The sequence below is a fragment of the Gymnoscopelus braueri genome, assembly GCF_963280865.1.
Source record: "Gymnoscopelus braueri genome assembly, chromosome: 11".
In the NCBI taxonomy this organism is placed as follows: Eukaryota; Metazoa; Chordata; class Actinopteri; order Myctophiformes; family Myctophidae; genus Gymnoscopelus; species Gymnoscopelus braueri.
The window spans coordinates 15,063,551-15,076,064 of record NC_137613.1 but is presented as its reverse complement, the minus strand read 5'-3'; the positions used below and the strand labels follow the sequence as shown (position 1 = coordinate 15,076,064).

The following is a 12,514-nucleotide window of genomic DNA, read 5'->3' as shown; positions in this document are numbered from 1 at the left end:
TATGAGATAAGAAGACAGGCTGCATTGGCATCGTTTCCTGCCCTCGCATGGATTGCAGATTTGGGATTAACCCATTAAATCCGGGTCATTTAAAGATTTCTTTGGCTATTCAAAAATAGCAGATCTACAAGCTCATAGCGCGGCACCGAGTGCCGCGCTATGAGCTTGTAGATCTGCTATTGTTGAAAACATCTTGAACATTTGTGCAAATCATTGAATTTATATATATTTTAGAAAGCGAACGTCTTTAACTCAAATCTTTGATTCTGGGGGGGTCCCTGGAACAACATATTTTGAGATGGGGGGGGGGCACGGCCAAATACATAGAATTTTGGGGGTCCTCAACATGGAAAAGTTGGAGCACCACTGATATAGCAACATACTGTTAGGATTTAGAAAATATTTTTAGATATGTATTTGGCCGGCGGACCCCCCCCCCCCCCCATCTCAAAATATTTTGTTCCAGGGACCTCCCAGAAGCAACAAATATATACATTCAAAGATTTGCACAACATTTCCCACGATTTTTTAAAGAAATAGCAGATCTACAAGCTCATAGCACAGCACTCTGCGCTATGAGCTTGTATATCTGCATTTTTTTTTTTATAGCCAAAGAAATCTATAAAATGACACAGATGCGTTCCTGGTCTTAATGGATTAAACAGCACAACGCTTCACAAACACCACCGCACTCATTACACACACTGAGTCAGCCTGCCACACACACACACACACACACACACACACACACACACATATGTATGATGCACTGTATATGACACAAAAGAGACAGTCATGTATGATGTAAAAACCTCTTGGTGTATGCATCTGTGTATGTGCTTGTGTCTACTCAACTGTTCGCCTACTGTGTGTGTGTACACGTGTGTTGTGCCTTTGTATGACTGCATGTGCGTCTTGTCTATGCCCAACGTGTGTGTGTGTGTGTGTGTGTGTGTGTGTGTGTGTGTGTGTGTGTGTGTGTGTGTGTGTGTGTGTGTGTGTGTGTGTGTGTGTGTGTGTACGCCTGTAAACCCGTTGCTAATGCTGACAGCTCTCTCTCTCCTCCTGACCCACGTCGTGTACATGTACAATCGTCTCTGTCGGGTGGAAAACCTCACATGTCCAAAACAGTTACTTTTCAGGATTCAGATTCAAAAACAGCAAAAGTAGCAGATCTACAAGCTTGAAACGCGTCGCTTCGCGCCGCGTTTCAAGCTTGTGGATCTGCTACTTTTGGATGCTTTTCGTGTGATGCTGTACGATCAAGTAGGATGTTAATTTATGAAAGAAAAACACAAAAAGATAAGAATATGGAGATAAGAGGTTTTTGCCCGACAGCGACGACATGTTATGTGTGCCTGTCCACCTGACCTGACTGACTGACTGACTGACTGACTGACTCACTCAGCCAGCAGATGCTGACGCCAGCCATGACCATGCACAATGCCACACATGCTGACGTGGGCCCCACCCAGTCTTATCCTCTGACTCTACTGTGCAGACACACAACCTCCATCCACCCTTCCCCTTTACCAGCACAAAAACACTGATTAAAAACAACCGCGGTCATCATTCAATCCATGTTATACAACTCCAGCGTGTTTTCAAACTGAAGACCAGTGAGGTTCCCTTTACACGCACAAAAACACTCATTAACCCATTCAATCCGGGAAAGCGTCCGTGTCACTTTTAGATTTCTTTGGCTATTCAAAAATAGCAGATATACGAGATCTACGAACTTTGTAGATCTGCTTTTTTTTGAGAAAAAAATCTTGAAAATGTGTGCAAATCTTTGAATACATATATTTTTAAAGCGAACATTTGTAACGCAAATCTGGGGGTCCATGGAACAAAATATTTTACAAATGTTCACTTAAAAAATATATATACTATATATATTCAAAGATTTGCACAAATTCTCATGTATTTTCTAAAAAATAGCAGATCTACAAGCTCATAGCACTCGGTGCTGCGCTATGAGCTTGTACTGTATATCTGCTATTTTTGAATAGCCAAAGTATAAAATAATGGTGATAGCTAAAATCTAAAATGACACAGATGCGTACCCGGATTGAATGGGTTAAAACAACGCATGTCATTACAATCCATGTTACACAACTCTAGCGTGTTTTTAAACTGACGACCACGTGTCTCATGAGGTGATATATAACACCAGTTCCAGAACAAGCCATATGACCACCAGAAAAAGGTATTAAACAACGCAGTCATTTCAATCCTTATTGGTGCATCCATGTTATACAACTAAACGCGCTAGAGTTGATATATAACAAGTGATAAGACTGATCAGAAAAGGTATTAAAAAACATTTTTGCAGTTCATTCCCATAATATGAAACTCATGAGGTGCTTTTTTCCCCCTGATTTAAGCTCATAGCCGCGCTATGAGCTTGTAGATTTGCTATTTTCGGGAAAATGTGTGCAAATCTTTAATCTGAACATATATATTTGAGTTACAAATGTTTACTTTGAAAAATGTACCAGTATGTATATTCAAAGATTTGCACACATTTTCACGATAAAAAAAAAAGTAGATCTACAAGCTCATAGCATGGCACGAGCTTGTATATCTGCTATTTTTGAATAGCCAAAGAAATCAAAAAATCGCCATGAATCTCACCAGGCAGGCACCAGCAGGCAGGCAGGCAGGCACCCCCTGCTGTGTTATTGTGTTGTATTGTAAATGTGACATGATGCATTTTGTGGTGAACACACGTTTCGAAACTAGCTTTGTGAACAGAAAATGAAAAATAAATGAACACGTACAAAAGCCAAAAGGGGAAAAAAGCCATTGTCCCCACACAATGAAATAAAATAAAAACACAATGACAACAACACATCATAACAAAATAACGACAACAACATCATTACTCTCACAGTGGACCCTCGGGGGGTCCAGCAGGATTTTGACTCTGTTTTATGTCAGTGATACTCAAAGTGGGGGTCCGGGGACTCGCCAGGGGTCCTTGAGAGCTATTTTTTTGCTAAGTTTTGGGAAAAATCTCGATTTCAGATGGGGGATCCGTGGCCAAATACATATCCATTTGGGGGTCCCTGGCACAAAACGTTTTCAGATGGGGGATCCGTGGCCAAATACACATCAATTTGGGGGTCCCTGGCACAAAACGTTTTCAGATGGGGGATCCGTGGCCAAATACATTGAGAACTACTGATATGGAAGGCATTGGTAGAATGGGATAAAATAAAAGAACACTTTGACAACACATCATAACACATAATGACAGCATCATTACTCTAACAGTGGACACCTCGGGGGTCCAGCAGGACTTTGACTGTGTGGTATTATGACACTCACCGTGTGGCCGCGGTCGGGCAGCCGGTAGTTGTGGTTCTGCAGCAGTCGGCAGCCGTCCTTGGCCAGGCGCTGCACGGCCTCCAGCCCCAGCCTGCTGGTCAGCTCCTCACGGCCGCATGACACGCTCCTCACCATGCCTCCTCCTCCTCCTCCTCCTCCTCCTCCTCCTCCTCCCACCACCATACCGCCGCCGCAGACCCCGCCCAGCTGCAACGCAGGAGGCAAAGAGAAGACCAACCTCAGCCCGCAGTCCCACGACATGATGGGAAAAACAAAAAGAGGTCCAGGGGGCTGACGACTCCAGGTAGTGGTTTGTAGATGTGTGTGTGTGTGTGTGTGTGGTGCCGCTGGCCTAGTGGTTAAGGCGCATACCACATAGAGGCTCTAATGCAAGCCTGACAGCGAGTCTCGGGTTCGATTCCCGACGTCTCTGACGACCTTTGCTGCGTATCACTCCCCGTCTTTCTCCCCGTTAACCTGTCGTTTTCCACTGTACTATCCAAATAAAACGCCAGAAAATCCCAACAAATATAATAAAATAAAATAAAAATGATGTTTCCCTCTGTCTACTGTGCTAAAAAATGTTAAATAAACATAAGGTTAAAAAAATATAATAAAAAGTGTTTGAGGGGTGTCCTGTCCAGGCGTACGTGTGTGAATGATGTGTGTGTTGTAGCAGGTCAGCTCGCCAAGGAACACGCAGGCACACGCTTCTTCTTCAGTGTTGGGTCCAACGGTGGAGACAAGTCTCTGAACCTCCGTCTCCGTGCACGATGTGAGAGAAGGAGCGCAGTGGTAATCCAGCTCTCTCAGGCTCTTTCAGGTGTTCTCGCTGATTCAATCAGTCTTATCTGTTACAGGGTTTAATTATACTTATATCTGTTCCCGTCTCTGTCTGTCTGTCTCTCTCTCTCTGTGTCTGACTACTCACTGTGAGGATCTGCTCCAGAAAGTGTGTGTGCGAGAGTCTCCACCCCCTATGACTGTAGTTCGGGACTCTGGAGAGTGTGTTAACTTTCCTCTAAGCCCGGCTAAAGAGAGAGGGTGTGTGTGTGTGTGTGTGTGTGTGTGTGTGTGTGTGTGTGTGTGTGTGTGTGTGTGTGTGTGTGTGTGTGTGTGTGTGTGTGTGTGTGTGTGTGTGTGTGTGTGTGTGTGTGTGTGTGTGTGTGTGTGCGCGTGCGTGCGTGAGAGAGAGAGAGACAGAAAGAGAAAGAAAGAGTGAAAGTGAAAGAGAGAGGGAAATAGAGAATGTGAGAGAGAAATAGAAAAGAGAGAGGGAAAAGGAGGAATACTGTATACAGAGGATGGGAAAGTCCCGCCAAAGAGTGAAGGAAAGAAAATTAGAGAAAAAGAGAAGAACATGATTGAAAGAGAAAGAGAAGAATGAGAAAGAATTACTGATGGAGGTAAAAACATTACTTTTCACTTAGTTGTTGACCATATCAAACATCCCTACTGTGTGTGTGTGTGTGTGTGTGTGTGTGTGTGTGTGTGTGTGTGTGTGTGTGTGTGTGTGTGTGTGTGTGTGTGTGTGTGAGAGATGCTATCGTCTGTGGCAGAACTGTGTATTTGTTTTCCTTGGAAGAGAGTGAGACAGAGAGAACTGTGTTTTGATTGGATGGGAGTTTGGTACCCTTTCCTGTAGGCTCAACTATCCCACGTTGCCCTGCTCTACTAGAGGGTAACACACACACACACACACACACGCTGACTAACTCCCACGCTGCATGTTGTTTACTAGCAAAACAGCATAGAAAACAACTCTTATCTGTTAAACTAGGCGTGCATACACACACACACACACAGACACACGTACACTCCCACAATCAGAGCCAGAGTCCCCTGTCCCTGGCTTCTTCCTGTACGTCTGTTCTCAACTTCCTGGTCTCCACAGTGAACACACCAAGCTCAGCGACATGGAGCACGTAATGTACATGTGTTTCTTTTAACCCCCCCCCCCCCCCCCCCATGGCTCCTTTATTCCTGATACTGTACTTTCTCTTTGGGCAGAGGACAGTTTTCACATGTAAAATCCACCCACCTGGACGAACCTAGTTGTAAAACATTTAGTGTTGTGCATCTGCCATTAAAGTTTTACCGACATCCTTCTGTGCACTGTACACCAAAAGAAAGGACAGTGTACAGTCGACTACCTTTGAATAGGTCTTTACTCTTTACTGAGACAAACTGAAGGAGAGATCAGCAGAGCTAAGAGCTGAGAGGGAGACAGTGTAGTGGAGACAACCGGTAGGAAAGATGAGAGGGAGACAGTGTAGTGGAGACAAACGGTAGGAAAGATGAGAGGGACAGTGTAGGAGAGAGACAGTAGGAACGCTGAGAGGGAGACAGTGTAGGAGAGACAGACGGTAGGACATCTGAGAGGGAGACAGTGTGGGAGAGAGACAAAAGGCGGCTTTCCATATACATGGACTTACCTAGCCCCACCCCACACCGCCCACCACAGCGACGGTTTCCACTACAATGAAGTGGGTAGAGTGGTGTGTAAGTGGTACTAAACTGGTGCCTAAAAAGTACCCAGTCTTGGGTAGGTCTGAGCTGGGCTAAGCGGGGCTAAAGCTGTGATAAAGCTGATTGGTCGGCTCACAGCTGTGTCTGTCCACTCAGGTGTCTGTAAAATGTAAACACTACGGTAGCAGTGTTGCCATGTCCACTTATTATAAGCAACATTGGGCTTATTTTTCTGTAAAGTTGCTTGTAAATATTGGTAGTACTTTTACTCCACTACAATTATCTGAAAACGTATTAGTTACTAGTTACTTTTCAGATATAAATGATTACATTATAAAACATACATTAAGCCCTATTTTATACCTAGGCTATTTGAAAATAGCCGATCTACAAGCTCACAACGCATCGCATCATTGTAGATCTGCTATTTTCAAACATTTTAGTACTTACTTTTGGTACCTTAAGTACATTTTGATACCAATAGTTTTTGTACTTTTACTCAAGTAATTCCAGACTTTCACTTGTAGAGTGCTTCTACATTGCAGTATTGATACTTTTACTTAAGTAAAACATTTGAGTACTTTTTCCACCACTGCTTGTTTCTAAAATGTAGTTGATTATTTGGGGCTTGTTTCATATGTTGTTGAAACCAGTGGTTCTTAAACATTTTCATGTCAAGGACCCCCAAATTAATATGTATTTGTCAACATTATATATGTATATATTTTTTTTAAATAGCAGATGCACACACTCACAATGCGTCGCATCGCTACGCGTTGTGAGTTTGTAGATCTGCTATTTTCAAATAGCCGTAGATAGTCGCTTCTTTTGGGATTGTTTTCATAGACCTGATTGCTTATTTTTTTCTGCTAAACCTGGCAACAATGAATGTGCGACGATACACGCTAATAATGTTTTTTATATAAGTGATGGCAACGTGTTTAAACACCACACAGGTCTTCCCAACAATAGCGAAGATTAAAGTCAGGGTGAACATGGCCAAATAATAACTTAAGAGCCAAACTAGCTCTGAGGAAGCACGCTAGCATTTAGGCTAACCCTGTAGCCTGAGGCTAAGTTGGTGTGTTAAAGAAAGGGGCGTTGATTTCCTTCGGGAGGGGAGGGGAGGGTGGGGATTTTGCGAGTGGGGACTTTTGTGCAATGGAAACGCAAGACATTTTGAAGTGGTGCGGTGCGGTTCTGGACTGTACTGGACAGTGTCGTGCTTATGCTGTGATGGAAAAGCGGCTAAAGAGTATGATATCAGGGAAGGAGACAGTGTAGGAGAGAGAGACAGGATAGAGAAGGCTCTGGCAGGATTTGATCTGAGGTCAGTCAGGGGGTGTGTGTGTGTGTGTGTGGTTCCACTGTACTATCAACTCAACTCTTATCAACTGTTTTTCTTTTTCTTTTTTTTCTGCTCTGCTCTTCTCTACTTCTTTCATCTATGGCGAGATGGATAGAATGAATAATTGAAGGAACAGAAAAGAGTTTTCAGCCTGCATGGAGCTCAGAGTCAAGAGCATACAGCCCCCCCCCCCCCCCCCCCCGTTGCTCTCGTTGTGACCCCCTTTTCTCAAATGCATTGCTCGTGCGCACGCACACATGCACACTCACTCACTCTTGAACTCGATGACCTCCGAATAAAGAACCCAACACACACCCCTGCCCTGCTCTTGGTATATGCACATGTAAGAGTGTGTGTGTGTGTGTGTGTGTGTGTGTGTGTGTGTGTGTGTGTGTGTGTGTGTGTGTGTGTGTGTGTGTGTGTGTGTGTGTGTGTGTGTGTGTACACCAGATGTTGTTGTCGTTGTTGTTGATGAGGACAGACGCGTTGTACAAGCTTACTGCTATTTTTTTTTTTTTTTGTATAATAACATTAAATATGTCAGTAATTTCTTTTTATATTTAAGTTATTTGTCAAATCTGCCCTGTGCAATTTCTGATTACGAAGCTCCTTTGTATTCACATGTTCCAAAGTTCAAAATTAAATCGTTAAATCGCAATTTTTTGTGTGACAACTAATCGTCAACTTAAATGTGTAATCGTGACAGCCCTATACAGCCCTATGCGACCACAGCCTGGAAGAGGCATTCCTTACCACGGTGCTAAAGTACCAACCTCTTAAGGATTCTATTATACAGCTTGGTTACAAATGTGTTCATATTTGGAAGCCTCTGTAATGTCCATAAATTAGTTGTGAGAGGCCTGCAGTCCCAGGCCAAGAGCGATAAGGCACTGGTTACATTCTGTTCAGTGTCAGTGTGATTATTGTAAGTCGCCACATACAGTATGGAGGACACCATGCTCTCTGTATCCGTGATCTATATCCTGAAACACTTGATGTTGAGTTTCCCCAAGGTTGTGCATCTACTATTGTTTGTGTTCAAGAATTTCTTGTTAAAAGTGAACGCAAATAAAGATGTTAAATGTGTGTGTGTGTGTGTGTGTGTGTGTGTGTGTGTGTGTGTGTGTGTGTGTGTGTGTGTGTGTGTGTGTGTGTGTGTGTGTGTGTGTGTGTGTGTGTGTGTGTCATACCGGGCTGCTCTCCTCGCTGGGCGTGCGAGGCTCTGGGTGGTGTGTGCTCTCCGACGTCTCAGAGTCCCGCTCTGACACTGCAGGCGAAAATCACACACACACACAAAACGGGATGAAGTCACACTCACATGACTTTCAATTTTCTTTATAAAAGGAAAGAAAAGAAAATCACAAAAAACTGCCAACACAAAAAAAAACACACTTACAAGCTTTGCGAGTCTTGCGGGCAAGGGCAGCTGCCAGCTCACTTTGTACCTGATGGAAAAGGAGAAAAAAACATGTCATTACTGACTCACAAACACACACACACAGGCAACCTTATGACAGTTCTGCAGTTTGTAGGGAGGCAGCCAGCACTGTATTAAGCATCCACATCTCAACAAACTCCCCATTGATATGCAGGTGTGTGTGTGTGTGTGTGTATGTGTATGTGTATGTGTATGTGTATGTGTGTGTGTGTGTGTGTGTGTGTGTGTGTGTGTGTGTGTGTGTGTGTGCGTGTGTGCGCGTGTGTGTTCACTCAATAGCTTGAAGTAAAGTGCCAATCCAAACATCTTCTATATTGTGATGTTGATAGGTGTTGGGAGTTCTTTTTTTGTATCAACAAAATAAAGAGTGTAATAAATTACATGATGACTGATGATGGACTTAACAGTTTATTATTGCATAACACTGCTGTATTTGTATGAGGATGCTGCTATTTGACGTGGGTGCACCCAAAAAAAAACCATTGTATTATGAATACAATGACAATAAACATCTTATCGTCGCTAGCGTCATATCCAGGGTGTACTCGTACGTCAAGCTGCCTCACGCTACAGAAACAGGAGATAGGCTCCTTAATTATGGTCTCTGTCGGGTGGAAACCTCATGTCCAAAACTGTTACTTTTCAGGATTCAAATTCAATTCATATACTTAAAGTACCAAAAGTAAAAGTACTAAAATGTTTGAAAATAGCAGATCAACAAGCTCAAAACACGTTTCGAGCTTGTAGATCTTGCAACTTAGTTCTACTACTTGATGCTTTTGTGCAAACCATAGACTGTAAAAATGAATGGACAAAGTGACACCATTGGTTTCTACAGACCTGTTTTTAAGCCTATTTTTCAGCGATTTCAAATCCGCCATCTTTCTATATCCGGTCCGAAATGCTACCGGAAACAACTACTATTGGCTGCAACCGCAGCGAGGGCACTCGGTAGAACCAGTAAAAACTCTAGAAACATACCCTACTTAATTATTAATTTTAAAATTAATGGGACCATAATTTACTAAACGCATATCATGATGATAGCGATTGAAAACATAAAATGTTTATGAAAAGGTTTACTAAGGTCATAAAATCAAGTGTAAAGTTCGCCCAAAGCGTCATTGGCTGAGATTATAATGCATTGCTGCATGGGCCATTAATAGGAACAGCGGGCTGAAAGAGAACCGGGAAGTGAGCTTCAATTCCAGTGGAGATTCCTTGCCGCCTGGTGCAGACAAACACACTTACCGTGGAAGTGAGTCTCTCTAGAGCTTTCATCTGGAGAATCTCACTGCAGATGTCTCTGTTCCCCTCAGAGTCCTCCTCCCTAGAACACACACACACAGTTAATTACTGTTGACCAGTGAGTTGTTCTGATGGCATCAAACTGTCCCCAGAGAACAAGCAATAGCCAGGGGCAACAGTGGAGTGCTCTACACTGCCCCCTGGCTTACTGGGACAGTACTACAGTCACAACACTGCTATCGTAATAGCCGTGGCGACTACGCTACACTGAACAGTAATTAAAAATAAATAAATAAATGAAAGGATGAGAGAGGGGATTAACCTAAACCCCTTAGACTAAACCCAAACCAATATTAAAGCTGCAATCCGGATTTTATTTTTAATGAATAAAACATTTGAACCATACTATTTATGGTAGAGTAGGTTAAGTCAAAATAAATGCCTGAGCACATAAGCCCAGTATCTCCCCTGGTCAACAGGGGACTCCCTCTTGGATGAGTGGATGTTTGGTATTTGACATGGGGTCTGTGTTTTTTCAATTGCTTTTTTCATTTATTTTATTTTATCATTTTATTTATTTTTTTCATTTAAAAAAGTAATTGAAAAACACTCGGCCTGCTCACGGATTAGAAGGACAATATCAGTCACCAGGAGCAAGGAGGACATGTGTTTTCAATAAATCTAACATGGTTAAAATGGAGTTTGAAGTAACGATGGGTTTGAATAGGAAGGGGGCGTGTCTGATAAAATGTATATCAAATATCGAAATACTGAATCAAGCAACTTAAAAACTGTCTGGGGTGCACACAAACGCCCGAGTATACATTAAAATGACCCCAAACATGTGAAATATCCCTTTAAGTGGTTAACCAGATCTGCTGATGTGCACAAACTGCTTGACATATCCATACACCCCAAAAGACTAAACACTGATGTGACTCAGCTTTCATATTAATAAACAAAATCAATACTACAATATTTTTAATCCTACAAGCACTAGTCTGAACTCGGAACAACATTTTTGCCAAATATTAGGTTCATACTATACAGAGAATTACAACAACCTGAAAGAACAGTTGATAATTGATTCAATAATAATACAGGAATAACATTAGTGCAATGTGTGAATGTACATTCACTCAGTAGACTACAGAAAACTACAGTAGACTAGACAGGCAACCGGCAAAGCTCTGAAGTTTAAATTCTGTAAAAATGTAAAGGCATTTAGGAGGAATAGCAAATTATACCAGAGCCCCAGGATCCAGTGCACCAGTTTTCATGACAATAAATGTTATACAGCGCAGAATTAGTGCATGAAAAAACAAGTAATGCTAGAATGTGCATAACTGCACAACAGTGTTCATTTTGTGTTTTGGTCGGCTACCTTTTTTCACTTTTTGATTGATTGATTACTTTATTAACAGTTTGCAAAAAAAAAAGGCACGGTGACACAAATGGTTTTGTTTTAGTTGACTATGACTAAAACTAAATCAAAATTTGCTGGCAAAATGAAGACTGCTGCACTACAGTTACAGCTTTTATGCACATTGTGCTGCATAATCTATATGAAATGTGCTGTTCCGAGGACAGTGGGTGTCGTTTGTTTCCCGTAAAGCCCTTTGAGACTGCAGCAGTGATTAAGGGCTATACAAATACATTTGCTATGCAAATAAAATGACATTTATAGGTTAACTGATTCATTGACTAATTGGTGTGTGTGTGTGTGTGTGTGTGTGTGTGTGTGTGTGTGTGTGTGTGTGTGTGTGTGTGTGTGTGTGTGTGTGTGTGTGTCCACGCTTCGTTGGGTTAGTTTCTGTGTGTGCGTGTGCGTGTGTGTGTGTGTGTCAATGAAGGCAAAATTAGACGATAATAATAATTGAGGGCCAGTACACCATCAATTAACCAAATTAACCCCTATTCTGGCCATGTCATACTAGGCGAACATTCGCCAAATATAGCGGATCTACATCGTGATGCGTTGTGAGCTTCGGCGAAGAGATTTGTGTAGATGGAAAAAAGGAGCCATAGGCCTATATATATATATATATATATATATATATATATATATATATGCCTAAGGTTTAAGTTGTTAATTAAACCCTGAGCAAGTAAGGGTCCATTTTTACTATCTCAGAGTTAAACTAACACTTTGGATTTGGCTGTGTAAAGGTTAAAAGGGGCCACTTTCCATTGAGTTATTTTTTTTTACCTATAAAATATACATCATACATAAAAAACGATATACTACATTATGTAGTGTGTGTGACTAGGCTCTGTCACGTTCCTCCCCCTCCCCCAGTCTTTGTGAAGCTCTACCGTATATACAGTACATACTGCATGTCTCTCACCACCAACCCCACCCCTCTCTTCTCTCTCTTAACCCATTCAATCCGGGAATCTCTTGTCTCTTAGATTTCTTTGGGCTACGTTTTTTTTTTCAAAAATAGCAGATCTACAAGCTCATAGCGCGGCACTCGGTGCCGCGCTATGAGCTTGTATATCTGCTATTTTTTAAGAAATAAAACGTGAAAACTTTTTGAAGAAACGTGAAAAATCGTGAAAACAAATATTTAGTTCCAGGGACTCCCCAGAAGCAAAGATTTGAGCTCCAAATGTTCGCTTAAAAAAAGATTTGCACAAAAGATTTGCACACATTTTCAACAAAAAAAAATAGCAGA

The 12,514-nt window shown here is 42.0% G+C and overlaps 1 protein-coding gene across 2 annotated transcripts in view; it reads right to left on the bottom strand.

The window, feature by feature from the left end:
* Positions 1 to 12,514, bottom strand: part of rapgef5a (Rap guanine nucleotide exchange factor (GEF) 5a) — an 81,589-nt gene that overhangs the window by 41,318 nt on the left and 27,757 nt on the right. For both annotated transcript variants that reach the window (XM_080443029.1, XM_080443030.1), the window contains exons 6-9: positions 9,840 to 9,918; positions 8,547 to 8,595; positions 8,341 to 8,417; positions 3,334 to 3,540 (exon numbers count right to left, since the gene is read on the bottom strand). In XM_080443029.1, coding sequence (XP_080299155.1) covers positions 3,334 to 3,540; positions 8,341 to 8,417; positions 8,547 to 8,595; positions 9,840 to 9,918 — 412 coding nt within the window. The remainder of the gene's footprint in view (positions 1 to 3,333; positions 3,541 to 8,340; positions 8,418 to 8,546; positions 8,596 to 9,839; positions 9,919 to 12,514) is intronic.